The following is a 20,010-nucleotide window of genomic DNA, read 5'->3' as shown; positions in this document are numbered from 1 at the left end:
GCATATACACATACATATGTTTACACACACATGCATACTATAACTGCTGCTTACTGTATAAAGAAACACAGGAAGAATAAATGAGAAAATAAAGATGGCTACTTACTGAATCATGGGCACAAAAAGACAAAAGGAATAGGGAAGAGAATAAGGTTTTTGGAGTAAGCCTTATAGATTATTTATTTTTTTATTTTAACTTTGTTATTATGTTAAGATTTTATTCAAAAATAAAATGACAGCAGTAGCAGAAGTAAGCACAACTAGTGCCCAGATCTTGTTTTCTAAGTGCTATTTCTGATTAAAAAGAACCTGGTTCACCTTGGAGAAATGGTTGATTCTAGGTCTGGAGCAGAGAAAGACCAAAGTTATTATGGAGTACACACATGCACACGCAATTATTATTATCTTCATTGTTTATACTGGAAAAATAATAAGTCACAGAAAGTAAGGCAGTGCTCAAAACGGATGGGGAAATATCAAGAGAACATAGGAGGCATTTTGAATTGGTGCCCACTGACCAAGTATGGGACTGTGTGATGTGAGCCTCAAAATGAATGGTTAAAATAATGGATTACATTGAATAGAAAACAAAAATCTAGGGGCACATGGGTGGCCCAGTCGGTTGGGTGTCCGACTTCAGCTCGGGTCATGATCTCACGGTTCGTGGGTTCGAGCCCCACGTTGGGCTCTGTGCTGACAGCTCAGAGCCTGGAGCCTGCTTCGGATTCTGTGTCTCCCTCTCTCTCTGCACTTCCCTCACTCATGTTCTACCTCTCTCTCCTTCAAAAATAAATAGGCATTAAAAAAAAAGAAAAAAGAAAGAAAACAAAAATCTATGAGCCCATGGTGATAGTCCAAAAATCATTTTTAATTGTTATAATTTCCCTTTTCCTTTCTGGAGAAGAAAAAGCTTTTCTTTAGAGAAGAATGTCACCTAAAAAATGTAGAAATAATGCCAAATTAGAAAAGTTACCATTATCAGCATATTCTGTAGTCACTGGGTAAAAGATTATTGTACAACAAGATATTCACACAATGTCAAAACATCAGGCCATAGAGTACTTACTGTTTGAAAGGAGAAAGATACTTTTTTATGTTAAAGATACCTGGTGGACACCAACCATAACCAAGAGATCAAACATTAACGTTAATATGGAACAGACCAACATCATGTACTTCCTGCTTTGAATGAAGCTCTGAAGACCCAACACAAACTATTTAGCGTTCTGCCAAAAATGTTTAACCTAAGTCTAATCATGAGGAAACAATCCTACAAATCCAAATAAAAGGACATTCTACAACATAATTGGCCTGAACTCTTCAAAAGTGTTAATTTCATGAAAGAAAAAGCAGGGATAGTCTTTGTATTAAAAGAGACTAGGCTGAAGAATTTATTATGTGTATTCAACAACATAGTAACAGCATAAATAACTAAGTGTAGCATGTGACCCTTGACTGGATTTTACACTGAAAAAAAGATATATAAAACAATATTTGATCAGTTTGGGAGGTTTGGATACACACTTGTATTATCAGGTAGGAAATATTTCATCAATATTAATTTTCCTAAACATGAATTTGTAATGTGATATAGGAGACAATCCTTAAATTTAGGAAATAGATAATGAAATATTTAGGGGTGCAATATTTGCAGATTGCTCTCAAATGGTTCAGCCAAAAAGAAAAGTTGTGTATGTGTGTTTGTATATAGTGAAAAGGAGGAAAGCAAACATGTCCTATTTTGACAATTGGTGAATTTAGGTGAAGGTTAGAGAAGTGTTCACTGTATTCTCACAACTTTTCTATAGATGTGAAATTTCTTTAAAAACTGAAAAAAGTAATAAGGCAAATATTATCACCTTGCCCCCTGTTTATTCCACTCATTCGTTTCCTTATTCCTCTTTTAGGTTAATCTTTCAGTCTGTGTAGAGAACTCTTAAATCTTGAACACCTCAGTCATCATGGCTGGGTTACCTTCTGTGTGTACGGATTAAAGGAGGGACTTTCCTCTCTTCCAGATTTCGTGTGTAATGCCTAATCAACAACTTTCACTCCTCGTTTTGTACTGTTTCAATGCATTCTTTCAGTAAATTGTTCAAATAATGGGGAAAGTTTGTAAGTTCGTTTTAGTCAAAATTCTCTTCAATTCAGCAAACATTTACTAACCCACTATGTTCCACACCCTCTGCTGTGTAAGCACTTGGCAACTTTTGAAATTGTCTTTGCAAATAATGTAGGGATTGTTTTTAATGGAGTGTGAAATACTCATAAATTTTTATAAATATCAAACTGGCAAGTAGACTTTTTCAGGAAGTGAAAAATTAGAGCAATGTAAGATGTCCAGGCATCCTCTGCTTACCAGTACCATGTAATTAAACTTACGGACTTGAATAGACTGGGGAAGGGATGTTAAATATTTTTACAATGCTTCTCAATGAAGAAACACATTGTCAGTAGTATTTGTTGTATTTTGTATACATTGATAGTGACTTACCCTATACAAACCATAACTTTAAAAAGCCAACTTAAGTTTTTTTTAATATTATAAAAATTATGCCATACTAGGTTTTAGAACAAGTTTATAATTCCATAGAGCTCTGTGATTCTTTGAAGCTGTTTCAAAATTGTATTTTGATTCTTAAGACATTGAATAGAAAACAGTACTATTTTGATGCCGTGTCCTTGCCCACGTTTGATTCCCAATTAGGATACGCTCTTTGCAGAGAATTATACTTTATAGTAATCTTTTTTTAAGAAATGTTTTCGGGGAGCCTGGGTGGCTCAGTCGGTTGAGCGGCCGACTTCGGCTCAGGTCATGATCTTGCGGTCCATGAGTTCGAGCCCTGCGTCAGGCTCTGTGCTGACAGCTCAGAGCCTGGAGCCTGTTTCAGATTCTGTGTCTCCCTCTCTCTGACCCTCCCCCATTCATGCTCTGTCTCTCTCTGTCTCAAAAATAAATAAACGTTAAAAAAAAATTAAAAAGAAATGTTTAGGAACATGCTATTATGGAAAAAGGGAAATATATTTACTATCTCTGAAGAAATACTCATAGGACAATTTTCATATTGATATCCAACCATTATTTAAGTAGAGTCTCCAAAATTAACCTAGCCATCCACACTCACAAGACAATTCCCTTTCCCTATTTCTGTATCATGAGCACAATATAAATGTAAGTTCTTTTGGTTACTCATGCTCTTTATTTTATCATTTCCTTTATTTTGTTCAATTTCTGTTTTTCTTTCAAAATACAATTTTGAAGCCATGGATGGGTGTGTGTGAAGGGCTGAAGTATCAGAAGTGGCCTTGGAGTGAGGACATGGGTTTGAGGAATGACCTTTTGAAATTGTAAGCCTTTGGAGGCCATCATCTTTTTATTTTCTTTTAAATTTTTTTTTTAATGTTTTACTTATTTTTGAGAGAAAGAGAGAGACAGAGTGCGAGTGGGGGAGGGGCACAGAGGGAAACACAGAATCCAAAGCAGGCTCCAGGCTCTGAGCTGTCAGCACAGAGCCCAACACAGGGCTCGAACTCACGAACCACAAGATCATGACCTGAGCTGAAAGTTGGGACACTTAACTGACTGAGCCACCCAGGCGCCCATCTTTTTATTTTCTTTTATATTCTGAGCACCTAGCACAATTTCTGGTTCATAGAAGGAGTTCAGTAAATGTTTTTTGGCTAAATGACTCAAAGATCCAGCAGACCTTCATTTTCCAAAGTTTTTTTCTGTCAACAACATGGAGTGTGAACTGAAAGGTTGTGGCACTGGAAGCCACAGACCCAGTGCATTCACTCATCAGGTGAAAAATCGTGAGAATCAGCCAAGGCAGTGCCTTTTTTCAGTTGAAAGGAGGGAAATAAATGAAATGGTTTAAAAGAAATAGATAGGACTTAGTGACTTGATAGTCCTTAAAACTGAAGATGTCTAATTTGTCATGAGAAATAGGTTTGTCAAGATTAAAATATAAGGTACATTATTATAATGAGATTACTTTTATCATTAATGTACTTCTTGGGGATTTTCATGGTGTTTTAAAGATGATACTGTTTTCTTCATTGTAAATATTTTTTTGTTTGTTTTTTAATACTTCCTAAGTATTACTAATTTGTTAGTAAGGGATATATTTTAAGAAACGTAAACCTAAATTGTATTTAACCTAGGATATACCAGAAGATATTCGTGAGAATTTAGTCGAGGAGCTTCCTCAGCCACGGAAAGTGCCCCGACGCCTCGATGAGTACACAAGGGAAGAAATCGAGGCTTTCCCAAGAGTGTGGTCTCCGTAAGTCTTCTCTCTTTCCTGTCTTTGTTTCTGTTTCTCTATTTTTTTAAGCTGAGTTTAGTATCCCCTGTTTCCTTAACCAAATGACAAGATCCTTGAGGGTGGGAAGAGTAAACTTTTATTTTTTACTCCCTCGGATACTCTTTGCATCTTCTACAGCAAATAAACTCTACATGTAGATGTTAGAACCAAAAGTCTCGAAGTCTTTAAACCTTGCTCAGTACTTGCAGGGGTGTTCATAGGTGCCTATGATTGCTAGATACTTTGTTTGGGATGGCATTACTTGGATCGACTGTAGTCTCTTGGAATGATAAATGAATTGTCATTTCTTAAAACAAAGTGATTCTTCATTTTCCAGATTGCTTCACTAACCTGAGAATATCATCTAATGCAAAGTCGTTAATTCTAGATAATTAATAGCCTTGATCCAAATAGAAAAACAAAATAATAAAACACTTTTTGGTATCCTCTACACAATTTCCTCTCTCTATGGTCCGGAAAGCTGCTGAGTTTTGACATACTATTTCCCATCTGATTGTTTCCAGGTTTCCTTATCTGGCCTTCCAGGCTGTCCGTGACCTGGCTCCTCTCTGTCTCTGAAGCTTACGTTCTTCCCACTTCACTAGTCTAATAATAGCAGCTTGTTTAAGATTGTCACCCTTTTCATGCAATTTAATTCTTTCTTGCTTTTGTTCTATTACTTTGCCTGAAACAACATGCCCCTCGCCTCATCCTCTGCAATAACCCTAACTCATTCTTTCAACCTTAGTTCAAATATCACCACCAATAAGAAGTCTTGCCTAAACATCAAGACCAGACTATGTGCTCAGCCATCTTCTGCCATATTACCTGCTGTGTAACTCTGTCATTACCACACTTAGCTCTTCAAGAGCAAGGGCTGTGTCTTGTTCGTCATTGCCTCCCCAGTGCGTAGAATAGTACTTCATATAATGAAGTCTTGGGGACATTTACAGAATTTATACAGTAGGTCTAAAAGAGAACCACATATCCTTATTGCTTGACCTACACAAGACAGCTCATCTTCCCACAGATACTACCCTCTGTGCTCTGAAAATTCATATCCCTTTATTGGCTCTTTACTCAGATAGGTTTGTGAAATATAGGTGAAATCACATACTTGTGAAAATATAAGCCTTCCCAGGATTGTCAGTATGCACAGCAATCTAATCTTGGACTCTGTTGTTATTACATGTATATAATCTTCAGAGTCTTTCCACACAGAAGTCTTTAGGATATTCTGTTTGAATCTTTTTAACTTTACTGACTTGTATCAAGGTACTCCTTTACTAAATCTGCAGATAAACAAAATAATGTAATTATTAGTGACATTTATTATAGTAACTATTTATTGGACACTTTACCAATTGCCCAACACTGTGCTAGGTATTTTACGTGCATTGCATTTAATTTTCTTCACAGGCCTATAACATAGATATATTATTCCTATTTTTAAGTGTAAGGCAAGGGTCATCAGGTTTGTATATAGCCTGCATTTGAACCCAACTGTGTCTGATTCCAAAACCTATTTTCTTTCCATAGAAGCAAACTGCTTCATTAATTTAATTTCTCAACAAATACATTTCAGCTACCTCTTCTGTATAAGATACTGTCATGGGCACTAAGACACATGGAGAAACAGCATTAAAACAATTATTTAATTCAGGTGCACAAACTTCTACCAAGTTTATGCTATGTGCCAGACCTTTTGATACATGTCTAGGATATACAGACGGTGAAGCATTTAAATGTAACCTCCTCCAGAAGTCCTTCCTACACTCCTTAAACTGGATTAGCCCCCCCTTAATAGGGTCTCATTGTACACTTCCTTTTCATTTACTGCATTTATTCTAATGTAACAAAATACCAGGGTGATTTTTTTTGTTGACTGTCTTCCTGTAACTAGACTCCGTGAGGGAACTGCATGTTGTCTTCCTTAGCTGAGCATAGTAGCATCTGGCACATTAAGTAGGCACTCAGCAATTACTTAGTGAATACATGAAGAAATCAAATACCCTTGTATCAGCTTTTACGAATGAAGTTAGGAAAGAATCTCTAGAAGATATAAAGTGAAGGTAATAAAATGCTCCAATTTAATACTAATTCTTCATGCTACAATCGATGAAATCGACTATCTTTGAAAACACCTTGTTTTATTTCTTTTGTTTCTCTTCATTGTATCCTCTGAATTAATCAATTTTCAGTTGATATCAAATGAATGGTTAACAAACTATGTAAAAAATTGAAAAAATTGATTTTATCTGATACTATTACCAGCTAGTTATCAGGATACATTCTCATGATAAGTATTTCTTTCTAAAATAAAGAAGTGCATTTCTCATCGCTCCTTAGATTCTGGTTTTCATTGCTTGACGATGACAATGTCATGGACCAGAAACTATACATTACGTGACGTGATTTGATTCTAACACCTAGGTTAAGTGATTGTCTCTCTTCTTTTGACCTTTTTAAATACCTATTTAATAGTTTGCTTTCTTGTCAAAACTCGAGTCTGTTTGAAATTCTTTTCATTTAAATTCATTTTTTTAACCTAGGTTATGTAGTGGTTTATTTAGATAAATCAGTAGTTTGTGAAAATAAGGGTTGTACAATTTGTTTTACATGCTTTGATATTTACAGTTTTCCCCTTTCACATCTGAGAGATGAGACTTCTATACTTGGAAAATTTTTATACTTTCAGAATTAATTTAACTTGCTTCTTAGAGACTTACATGGTCATTTATTCAAGACACTCAATGGGCCTTTTCCTACTTAAACTACATAGAACTTAAATTTATCTTCAAAACTGAACCCTCATATATGGAATATTTTTCTAGGAAGATGTAAACTTTTTTTTAATTCTTTTTTTTTTAATGTTATTTATTTCATAAAAGAGAGAGAGAGAGCACAAGCAGGGGAGAGAAAGAGAGAGAATCCCAAGCATCGTGCTAACTCCACGATGTTAGCACAGAGCCTGACGCAGGCCTCAATCCCACAAACCATGAGATCGTGACTTGAGTTCAAATCAAGTTGGATGCTTAACTGACTGAGCCATCCAGGTGCCCCTAAAATTATTTTAAAGAGATGTGCAATTTGCTACAAATTGAAATTAATTTCTAATTTATGGAAAACACTTACTAGCTTAAATTTACACCCTGGAATTTTGTCTTTACTAAGAATTCACATAATACAGGCTTTGCATAATACAGACAACATTTACAAATAAAATACTCTTGCAAGTAAATTCAGGCATTCAATTAAAAACTTTCACTCTGGGGCATTTAAAAAGTATTAAATGTTCATTTAATAGAAACTGTGAATGCAATACAAACTTAAGGAAGTAAATAATCTCACTGTAGTTAACATTTTGGTGTGTTACCTTCCACTGTTTCTCTGTGCTCATGTGTGTTTGTCTTTGGACTTTTTAATCCCCATTTTTTTCATAAATAAGAAAATGTGTGGCATAGAAAGAAAAATAATTTGCCTGAGATCACACGAGTGTAAGTGGTGGCTTAGGGATTTAAACCTAAGGTGACTGGCTTCTGGGTCATGGTCCTAACCACTCTGCTGGAGTGCCTCTTGTTGCCTCTTGTAGCATCTTATATAAGGGTGCTTAAGTTGTATATAGTTCTCCAGTATTATGCTCTGGAAAGTTATATCTAGAAAAAGTATTTTGGTAGGTTACCATGCTGTATTAAATTCTGTAAGTCTAAGAATGTCTTATCAGAGAGCACCTGGTGGCTTAGTCGGTTAAGCATCCGACTTTGGCTTAGGTCATGATCTCCAGGTTCATGAGTTCGAGCCCCATGTTGGGCTCTATGCTAACAGCTCAGAGCCCGGAACCTACTTTGGATTCTGTGTCTCCCTCTCTCTCTGCCCCACCTCTGCTCACGCTCTGTCTATCTCAAAAATAAGTAAACATTAAAAAAAAATTTTTTTAAAAGAGTGTCATATCAGATTTTCTTATAGAAACACCACCATAAATCAATTTATATTCCTAACCCAGAGGGGTATGGTACTTTTTTTAAAAATAGAAATACCAAAGATGCTACGTAATCAAGTATGTGACCAAACATAGATTCTGCACTTGGAGTTGATCTTAACAGTTCATGGGATTGAGCCCCACATCACTCTCCGTGCTCAACACGGAGCCTGCTTGGGATCCTCTCTCCCTCTGCCTTTGCCTCTCTCCCCTGCTCATGTACGCGCTTGCTCTCACTCTCGCTCTCTCTCTCTCTCTCAAATAAAGTAAAATTAAAAAATAATATGGGTATACAGTTACAATTTAAGAATATATCATCGGGGTGCCTGAGTGGCTCAGTCGGTTAAGCATTCGACTTTGGCTCAGGTCATGATCTCAAGGTTCGTGAGTTCGAGCCCCATGTCGGGCTCTGTGCTGACAGCTCAGAGCCTGAAGCCTGTTTCAGATTCTGTGTCTCCCTCTCTCTCTGACCCTTCCCCGTTCAGGCTCTGTCTCTCTCTGTCTCAAAAATAAATAAACATTAAAAAAAAATTTTTTTTAAAGACTGTATCATGATATAGGTGTACTAGTCATTTAACATAAATCATTCAACACTTTATTCTTCTGCACAAGAGCTGACATCAAGTTCAGTTAGTTTTTATTACCGTGGAATGCATATAACCAGGAAAAAACAGGCATTTTTGGATTATCCAAAATGCTTCTTGTCAGAGAAATAGATGATCTTTTAGTTTGGAGCTGTCTAATAGAACTTTCCACGATGATGAAAAACTCTATATCTGAGCTATCTAATAATATAGTGGCTCCTGAGTACTTACACTGTAGCTGGTGTGACTGAGGAACTGAATTTTTAGTTTTATGTAATTTAATTAAGTTAAATTTCAATAGCCTCATGTACTAGTGACCACCTTAATGAATGTTGCCATTTTAGTTGTTTGCCATTTCACAAAGTTCTAGTATTAAATATTATATGTTAGAATTAAAATTAAAATATGTAACATACTATGCAGTGCAATCCATTGAAAATGGGATTTCTCATTACTGGTGGGTTTGCTTTCATGAGAATTTTTTTTTTCTCCTTTTGGAGAAGGAGACTGCTTAAAATATGCTCTCGTTCCACCCAAAATAGCTAAGCCAACAATATAGTCTTCCTTTGGAATGTAGTAATTGGAACTTATTCAAGATAGATCTGATGGTGAATCTGCAGAGACCTCACTGAAACAGATGTACTTAGATTGCACCTAAATAAATAGAGACAAAAATAGCTTGCTTTGGTTGTTGTTTCCTGAGCAATAAAACTTAAAATATGCATATAGTGTAGAAATGTACATTTTAAACTTGGAACTGTTACTAGCTTTTAGTTAAATGAAAGTTTATTAGCTTTTCTATTAGAGGCAAAAGCTTTTGAACAACACATAATAACAATAGTCAAAACTAAGCTTTGAACCCAGTAGGTGATTGGCAAAATTTGTTTTAATCTTAATTAAAAGCTCTGTTGTTGAGATTTCATTTAAATTATTTTAAATCATGAACGTTATGTTCTCTCAGGCCTAATTTCAGTTTATGTCAGATTTTCTTAGGCTAGTGGTGTGGGCACTTTTAAAACAATTTTAGACAAGGAGGAAAGAAACTGATCTTTATGAGAAAATGGAATATTTTTAATAACTAGAAGTCATTTTCTTATATGAGAAGTATTGCCTATACACTTCACTTCTTAAGTTAGTGGATATACTTGGTATATTAGTCACTTCTGTATCTCATGGATACGTAAATTATGATAGAATATGTTATGAAGTTATATTTTATTTCTTGATGGTACAGAATAGATGTATGATTGCCATGTACTAGTGGTGATTGTAGGGTATGCACTTAAATTCATTTGTCAAAGAAGCAGCAGTAGCACTGTTCTTTCTTCACAGTTCTGTGGCCTGGGATTATAGCTTTCAAATGGTCAACTTATTTTAATAGCATCAATAGTTATTTCCATAATCATTATAGTTTTGCCAACACATTACAAAACCACAGTAATCATGGAAATTGTCATGCTATCACTGTAATGGAAACTTTTCATTATGTATGATAAAAATAAAACTTGGATCACTTTAAACGTTTTTTATTTTCATTTTTACAAAATTCTGTAGGAGAGCATTTCTTAGGAAAATCAAGGTATGTGGAAAATTTCAACTTGAATTGTTTTTGCTTCACCCACAGAGTGAGTGATGAAACAATACCAAAAAAGAAATAGATATTTGATCCTAACTCATTAAATCTGTAATGCTCTATTTTAAGCAAAACCCTCACCTTTGTATACAAATGAAGTATGAAAAATTCAGCTTCAATAAATCTTGAAAGGAGATGTTTATAATGAAAACCCATGTCCTTGGTGGTTCGTGTACTTCAGAGTGTGCTGTTAGAAGTGTGCCTGCAAAGGAGAGGATGGCCAGAATAAAAGTGGGGAAGTAGGAGGACACTCGTGATCGGCCCTAATTGTCTTTGCTGAAAGCAGGATTCAGTTTAGACTGTTTTCTGGGTGGCACCTCCTGCTCTGTAGAGGGAAAACAGGTGTGGGCACATCGGCACTGGGAAGGGGCTGAGGTGAGTGAGCATCCTGGCTAGTCTGTAGCTCTAGAGGACAGCAGTGATTTCAGCTTAGTACCTGCCCTCTGATATGAAACCTATAAATCCTAATAATGTACAGATTTTCAGTCTTAGTTAAATGACTACCCAGAAAAAAAATGTTTTACCTATGTCTTTTTTATAAAATGTGCTTCACATCAGAGGCTTAATATAAAGACGTTAAAGAAGGAATTTTACCTTTTCAAAACCCATAAGGAATTGGGATCTAGACATCTTCAAGATTTTCCACAATTTTATGCTCGTCTAGTCATAATGGCATTTTCCTACAAGATTTAACTTAATTTGCTGCTCTTCACAGGCAGAAGTTATTAGCTGGACTTCAGGAGCAGGGTTACATTCCAATTTTCCCGTTATTTCAACCAGCTCAGCATTGGCATTAACTGTAGACCTCAGTATTTCCAGGGCTGAATTTGCTCAAATTAGACATTCTAAACTTTGCTGTTCTTTTGGATATGAACAGATTAGGACTGGTTGTTAAAATTAAAAATAATCTCTACTTGAACAACCAAATCAAATCATTCCTAGCCAATAGAGCTTATGACTTAAAAGTGGTAATTAAATGTAATGGCAATTCCTATTTATTTTAATTGAAAAAAACAGTAAATTGATTTAAAAAAAATTGTAAACAATCCTATGAGTTTACTTTAGTTTTTTTTTTTTTTTTTAAGCAGTATTGAAATTTTTCTTATCAGGATTTGGTACATGGTACAAGTGCCTAGAAAAGTGAGTATAGAGGCACCATTATTCTGCCTCACCATCTCCTGTACAGCTAACATCTTTAGTTGAGAGGATTGTATTTCAAGGAATATGTGATGTCACCAGGTTACTTGTAATATCTTATTCTAAATAATTTCATCAATACAATGGCAGTGACATAAAACTCAAACTGACCTTTATTGTTCTTCAGATTACTCTATTGTCCAAATTTTATTCTCACCTTTTAAATATTTTTTGTTGGAGTAAGCATTATACTGACAAATATTATTTATGAGTGAAAAGACATAAGACCAAAGGGGGAATAAAATGTTTTTTGAGATTTATTACACTTAATTTATACCCAATTTCATGGATTTACAACTGAAATTCATACTCTTTTTTCTTCTGGAAAATAAATCATCTTAATGGGATAAATAATACTAAGTGTCTCTAACTGAACTATCATGTAAACTGTGTGTTTTATAGCTTTATGTTTCATTATCCACAGACCAAATGGATTTTTCCCAGCATTTTACAGTGAAAACTAAAATCTCCCTGAAGATTTTTTTCTAAAGTCAAAAGATAAATTCTTTTATAGAAATGTCCTCATTTTCAAGTTAATTTAAATGTGTTGGTCTCTATCATTTTTTTGTCCTGAATTTTAATATGAATTTCTAAGATGTATTTGTTTCATTTTAATGAGTGGCAGTATTTTGCCTGTTTCATTTAATGAGTGGCTGGCAACATTTTGCATAAGGATGTCAGTGATCAAGGATTTGCTATAGAAAATTGATAATTTTGTGAGATGTGGTGTGATTTTAACTTTAAGGTTTGTGAGCAGTCACAGGCACCACAGAATACTTTCTATATAGCTCATACAGACCTTTTTGTAAGTTCTATTTCTTTATTCAAAAAAGTGATGTTTTTTTTTAAAGCAATAGTCTTTGAAGGCAGTATGTTGCTAGTGACAAGTATTAAACGCAAAATGAATTATTGCTATAGAATATTTAGTAGCTGTGTAATTTAGCACAGTTTAGAAAATGAATTAAAAAAAGTTTTATGTTGGCTAATTCTTTGAAGATTCATTAATCTCCCAAATTATCCTAAACATGTATATGAAAGCTTAGAACTTTGAGCTTTCACCTCAGAGGTCAAAGTTACGTGTGTGTGTGTGTGTGTGTGTGTGTGTGTGTGTGTCCATGGTGCATCTCCTTCTATTAGAAAATGCACTGTCTAGGAGTGCCTGGGTGGCTCAGTCTGTTAAATGTCTAACTTCATCTCAGGTCATGATCTCGCGATTCGTTGAGTTTGAGCCCCGCATCGGGCTCTGGGCTGACAGCTCAGAGCCTGGAACCTGCTTCAGATTCTGTGTCTCCCTCTCTCTCTCTCTGCCTCTCCCCCCTCACACTTTGTCTCTCACTCTCAAAAATAAACATTTTTAAAGATTATAATAAAAAAAAAAAAAAGAAAATGTACTAAAGACAGAATTTTGTCTTGCTTACTGCTGTGTTCCCAGTGTCCATGCCTGGACCTGACCCTCCGTAATCTTTGTTGAATGAACAAATGATCAGAATCTTATTTCCCTGAAAGAGAAATTGACTTTTATGAAGTATGGTAAATTCATATTTTGGCCTTTGCTTTAAAGTTTGCTTAATGGCTATAGCTAAAATAGAAAATTTTCAGGGGTGCCTAGGTGGCTCGGTCAGTTGAGCGTCTGACTTCGGCTCAGGTCATGATCTCACGGTTCATGGGTTCAAGCCCGGCGTCAGGCTCAGTGCTGAGAGCTCGGGGCCTAGACCCTGCTTCAGATTCTGTGTCTCCCTCTCTCTCTGCTCCTCCCCTGCTCACACTCTGTCTCTCTCTCAAAAATAAAGATTAAAAAAACAATTTTTAAATAGAAATTTTTCTTAAGAGTCTGCTTTAGTGTAATTCTGATATACTTAATTTTGGATACTTTGTATTACATATATAAAGAAAAAATTGGTAATTTTGTTAAAATGTAGCATTTCTGCCAAGGAGTAAATTTCTATGGAAAAAAAACGAATAGAGATTAGCTTTCTGTAACAGCATTTGTAATGTCTCTTCAAAGATTTCCTGAGATTATTATAAAATGCTGTTATTTACAAAAATATTAACCTTATATAATATTACTTTTTATTTTAAAACTTCATAATATTTTTGCACTGAAACAGTCACCAAGAAGTAAGGCAAACAGATGCAGAATATAAATTCACTCATCATCCTTCTTACCAAGGATTAAGCCATTTCATTTAAGTTCAAAACATTTAAACATCCATACTATCAAAAGCAACATACTAGATACCAGGTGTCTTGCTTTTAAAAATTATTTAATCTAGTAAGGACATTAGGTAGATAAACACATAAAGTAGGGTAAGTATGTAAACAACATAATCCAAGATTTTAATTCTGATGAATATAGTCATATTAATGTTGTCATATATGGATTAGCAACACTTAAAGAACCAAATATGACATTTAACTCAAATTACTAACACTACATGAGCTACAATTTAATCTTTCTTTGATGATAGATCCCATAGGAATTTCAGTATCCAGCCTCAGTACATGTTATTATAACTTAAATTATTTATTCTTGTATCAGAAAAGCATAAAACTTCCTGTTAATAAAGTCCTCTCATGGTAAAAAGCCAAGAAGGATACTGTATAGCAGATGGAATCACCTCTAGCTAAGGAAGAAGTGTGTTCCCTTCTCTCAGACACAGCATAGTTTCAGAAATTTACTAAAGGTGCTTCATTTGCTTCTTTAGCATCTTCAAATAGTAATCTCCTCTGTCTTATGAATAGCTCTTTCTGAGGTAAAGCCTTGCTAAGTCATCATGTGGTCCATGGACCAGCATTGCATCACGTGGGAGCTTGTTGGAAATGCAGAATCTGAGCCCCTCTACAGATTAACTGAATCTGAATCTGCATCTTCACAAGAGCCCAAGTGACGTGTTTGCCCAGTGAAGGTTGAGAAGCACTCAGGTAAATAGTCCTCCCCTCCGCTTTCTTATCTTGGATTTCTTTTAGTGGAAGGGAGTAAGCAATGTAAGTGCATTGTATGTGTGCCTGCTTTTGTACGTGTGTGTGTGTGTGTAGAAATAAAACTGTATTTAGTGTAAAAACCTCACTTTTCCTCACTTACATGAACACCATGTAATATCATTAAGTGCCTCAGTATGAGTTGATGTTTCTGGCTACGCCAACATCTGAAATATCTGGTCCCTTGGCCATGATAACTGTTTTCCCCTCCTGGAAGCAAATTAACCATCCATAAAAGATCCTGATGACTTTCATTAAAAAAGGAAAGGAGTTTGTAAAAGTAGCATTTTCAAGGTAGTCACTGCACTGTAATAACAAATATGTTACAGGTATCCCCTATATGCTGGGCACTGTGCTAATTTCTGGAAGCATGAGGTCAGTTATATTGGGACCCTGCCTTCAAAGGAACCAACAGCCTAATAGGAGTCATATAGAATGAAATGGTACAAGCAGGCCCTGGGAGTCAGAAGGTCTGCCCTAGGTCCCTACCATCCACTTCCTAGCTCTGTGTTGTTGGGCTAGTTGCCCGGCCTCCCCGAGCCTCAGTATTGTCAACAATAAGATGGGATTGATAAAAGTGTCTTTCCCACAATGTAGCTGTGAGAGTAAAATGAGATAATGCATGTGAAGTCGTTAGTATACTTCATAGCATCTAATAAGCATTCAATACATCTTACATAAACAACAAAACTTATTTATATGAGTAAGGGCAATTATAATTTGAAAAACACTGTACTAGATAGAAGTATGCATGCTGTTCTCTGGCAATCTCAGAGAAAGGACCCCTAAGTTAGAAAGGAAGTTTATAGAGGGCTTCCCAGGTGATGTGATTTTTGAGGAGGATTTTGAAGGATTAGTCAAGCCTTCCAGGCAGAGAAAAGCTCAAGTACCCAAGTCCAGATGTGTGAAAGTGTTTATCTGGGCAATAGCAAGTAATGTAATGGGACCAGAATGTAAAGGGATGGGGTATACAAAGAATAACTCAGAAATGTTAGCTGAGGCCATGTCATGGAGGGTTATATATTGAATTCCAAGGTGTTTGAATTCTGACAAAGCAGTGGAGGACTACTGAAGATGTTTTAAGCAGGGCTACTTGATAATGCAGAAGTGGGATGGAAAAGAAGGAGCCTGTTGTAGAGACTCTGACATGTCTTCTCTTTCTCCTAAACTCCAAGTCCCAATTGTTGGCTGCCTGTCGTGTCCAGATCTCATCATAATCGAAACCAGGATCCTTCCCTTCCAATTTGTTCTTCTGCCTGTATTCCCTGTCCTGAAAAAGTCAACAGTGTTGCCATTGACGGAGGTCTTCAAGCTGAAAATCAGGAATCCTCCCTGAATCATCCTTTTCTAGTAGGGCCTTCCTCCTCCACCTCCCTAGCCCCTCCCCGCTCCCTTTCCACCCTCTCCCCAGCAACATGGTACTGCCTCTTAAATCCTGAACCTGCCCTTTCTTCTCACTCATTACGACTACAGCCCTCTTTATCCTCCTCACTTCCACCAAAAAATCTGGAAACAAATCTGGGCTTTATTAGCCCCCTGTAGCCTTCAGGTCACTACCTACATTCCGTACATCACAGATTACACCCTTCACACACATTTCCCATTTTACTTATAATGCCCACTAAAAGATGCTTTTCTCATCTCATTGTTATTTAATAAGTTAACCTTTGGTGTGGAAACAACTAGACTGTGACTAAGCACATTTAGTTTTATTGAGTTGCAGAGACTTCTTGTTAGGACATTAGATTAAACAATTTCTTTCCAAATTATTATTATTATTATTATTATTATTATTATTATTTTAGAGAGAGAGAGCACAAGGCGGGGAGAGGGGCAGAGAGAAAGAAAGATTCTTAAGCAGACTCCACGCTCAGGGCGGAGCCTGATACAAGGCTCCATTCCACCGTCCTGGGATCGTGACCTGAGCCTAGATCAAGAGTCCGAGGTGCAACCGACTGAACCACCCAGGGACTGACCCCTCAAGATTTCTTTCTAATGGCATCACCGCCACCCTTTAGTAATTATATGAACCAGCTCGACAGGAGAATAAGTTGTTTCTTTAAATGTGCTGCTGTCTCTTGACTGGGAACCGCTTCGATTGTAGTGAGTCATATGCCAGAGATTACATGGGTGCACTTTGGAGCCACATTCAGCTATCAGACCACACTGTCTTTCCCGAGGCTTTGGATGCAGTTTTTACGTTTGGAAAGAGATTTCAAAAACAGTGACAAAATTCCACAGTTTCTCTTCTTGTTGTTACAGAACAGCTGATATGGTGAAGCATATTTGGCTGGTTTCCCAGATCAGAGCCTGTGTTCCTCGGAGCTAAATAATAACTCTGAATTGTAATACAGTTTGTTTACTCAGCCACTAGACTGTTGGTCTTCATAGCTGAGCTATCTGGTATCTTGTGAGTATTCTGTTTAAGAAAACATGCTGTAAATGTAGAAAGGGACTAGATAAGTTATGTAGGGGCAAACAGAGTTCATCTACTCATTAAAGGAACTCAAACTGTCGAATATTTTTACAGCTGTTTCAAAAATATCTATTTAGTTTACTGATTACGAATTTCCTTCTGAAAATTCCATATGAGCTCAACATCTACAAATACACCTATGTAAAAGATAAAAGGACACTTCAAAATTTTTTGCATTTTGTAATTTCCTGTTCTTCATTTTGTCCACTATTTATGATTTAACATTTACCTTAAAAAATATTTTTTTTGTTTTAATTTACTGCTGGAAGTAACTTTCAAGTATGATTGATCCTGTAATATATAAATGACGAAAAGACCAGTTTTACCGTTTTTAGTTAAAATATCAAAGGTCTGGTGTTTATACATTTATTTGGTGTATGTATCATAATGAAAAATAAATTGAGGGACACCTGGGTGGCTCAGTCAGTGCGCCTCTGACTTCAGCTCAGGTCATGATCTCACAGTTTATGAGTTCAAGCCCCACATTGGGGTCGCTGCTGTCAGCTCAGAGCCCACTTCAGATCCTCTGTCCCCCTCTCTCTCTCTGCCTCTCCCCCGCTCACAGGTGCTCTCTCTCAAAAATGAATAAACGTTTTTTAAAAAAGACAACGTAGGGGCACCTGGGTGGCTCAGTTGGTTAAGCGTCCCACTTCAGCTCAGGTCATGATCTCACAGTTCGTGAGTTTGAGCCTCACATCAGGCTCTGTGCTGACAGTTTAGAGCCTGGAGTCTACTTCGGATTCTGTGTCTCCCTCTCTGTCCGCTCCTTCCCTGCTCATGCTCTGTCTCTCTGTCTCTTTAAAAAGACAATATCGGATGAGCACTGGGTGTTGTATGGAAACCAATTTGACAATAAATTATATGTAATATAAAAATAAACAATAAATAAATAAACAATGTCTATTTGAAAATAAATTTAGCATGATAAAATAATATAAATAGGGAAATTACTCATTCAAAATTTGCCTTGATTAGGTAAATCCATATGCTTATATGATTTTAAAGATCATAGCAATACTTTCTCTGAAAAGGGCTTTAAGAAAGTATATTTGAAATTGGAACAGATGTTAAATTCAAGTTTTTAAGGTACTAAATACATTCATGCATAGGCATAAGGTGGCCTATATTTATATTCTCGAAAGAGCTTGGGGATTGTCATTTTGTGATGATTTGGCTTTAGTGTTTTTCACCAAAAATCTAATATTTGTAGGTAATTTATCAATGAATATTACTTTCATTTTAAATTGAAAAATAGTCTTCCTTCGTCAGGCAGGAGAAAATGATATAATGATTCCTGACGAAATAAATGTTGATTCTTGTCTTTCAGACCTGAAGATTATCGACTATAGGAAAATGAAAATTGCAGAAAATATCCATGCGGTGATTAAAACTTCTTCCTGATGAGTCTCTCCTAACCTACAGGCAGAGTGAAACTTCCACTGCATTTTGACAAGAAACTTGTCATGGGTGATGAAAGCTTGTGGAGAAAGGTCAGGGGGTGATATCCCTTCAATAGGAAATTGCAATAAAGTACATTATTTTAAGGAATTATTATGTAGTCCGATTTGAATGTTATAAGTGATGATAAAGAATAAAATTGCTTACTTGTTTAACTCTCCAGTTTTTTACTTAATGGAAAAAACAAACCTAGCGGTTAACATTGCCAACAAGTACCTGTCCGTGCAAATTCCCTCAGGTTCCAGATCGCTGTTCTGGCCACCGGGAAAACAAACCCCACCTTTACTTTTCCTCTCAGTGATTATTTTATCTAACCTCCCACCCATCTACATTCATCCTTCCAGCTCAGAAGGGTAAGGTTTGCCCTGAGGTATTTACAAAGTGCAATCACCTCTTTCCCATATAGCCTCTTGGTCTCCATGACACCAAAATGAACTGATGCCTGTCTATGCGGTGGAAATCTCACTGACTTGCCTGTGATGCCGTTTGCAGACCCCTGCACTGTGTCTCCATGCTTCCTCCTGCTGGCTCCTATTCACTTTTGTGCTGGGCACTTAGATTGGACTGCTGAGATAAAGATCCCTAGCAAAATCTCTTCTTTAGAAATTAAGATGCTGAGCCATTGTATTTGGGCGTTTGTGTGGTAGTTCTTTGTTTTTGTTTTCCTCCTCTTGCCCTAGCCAATCAAGGAGTGAGTTTCAGGCACCTTTCCCAGTCATTCCACAAACATGCATTGGCAGGCACAGTGCTGGGTGTTGGGAAAACAGAAATCACACATGTCTTGCCCCAGCACCTCCTCGCCCCACCAAAGAGCATGCAGTTTACTGCAGAGTGGAAAGATGCTGTGGATAAACTTACGAATATGCGCACTTGGGTGTCAGAGGCACAGGTATTAACTATGCACGAGCTGCGATGTAAGTATGTGTAGGGGAAAATAGTAACTAAAATTAAATATGAAGTATTGCTAGTGAGCATCTGCCAGTGTGCCAAACACAGCAGCTTTATAGAAATTAATTCATTTAGTTCATCCGTCAACCCTATAATATATATAATGTAATCCTCCCCATTTAAAAATAGACCTGCCAAAGTAGCAATAAGTGAAGTAACTTGGCCAAGATCACGGAACTGCTGAGTGGTAATCAAGATCTGAATCCAGGCAGTCTGGTTCGGAAGCCCATGAACTTAGCCACTGCTAACTGAGAAAAAGTGAGTGTTTGTGTATCACAAATTCTGTAAGAAAGCAAGCATAACCTGGTACAGGTCAACAGCTGCCATTTGCAAGGAAGTGGCAGCTATATTTTAAGGTTTTGGACCAAAAAGAAGCTCCCTCCTTACTTTTGATGTGGTAACATAGGCGTGAGTCAGTATGAAATAAGCCTCCGGCTCCTGAGGAAGCA

At 36.5% G+C, this 20,010-nt stretch overlaps 1 protein-coding gene across 1 annotated transcript in view; it reads left to right on the top strand.

Moving 5' to 3' along the window:
* MRPL13 (mitochondrial ribosomal protein L13) overlaps positions 1–18,768 on the top strand; it is a 49,053-nt gene extending 30,285 nt beyond the window's left edge. The window contains exons 6-7 of the mRNA XM_047842226.1: positions 4,165–4,286; positions 18,483–18,768. Coding sequence (XP_047698182.1) covers positions 4,165–4,286; positions 18,483–18,504 — 144 coding nt within the window. The 3' untranslated portion in view covers positions 18,505–18,768. The remainder of the gene's footprint in view (positions 1–4,164; positions 4,287–18,482) is intronic.
* The last annotated feature ends 1,242 nt before the right edge of the window (positions 18,769–20,010 follow it).

This window comes from Prionailurus viverrinus, chromosome F2 (assembly GCF_022837055.1).
Source record: "Prionailurus viverrinus isolate Anna chromosome F2, UM_Priviv_1.0, whole genome shotgun sequence".
Taxonomy (NCBI): Eukaryota; Metazoa; Chordata; class Mammalia; order Carnivora; family Felidae; genus Prionailurus; species Prionailurus viverrinus.
The sequence above is the reverse complement of the archived record's forward strand: the minus strand, read 5'-3'. Positions and strand labels throughout refer to the sequence as shown.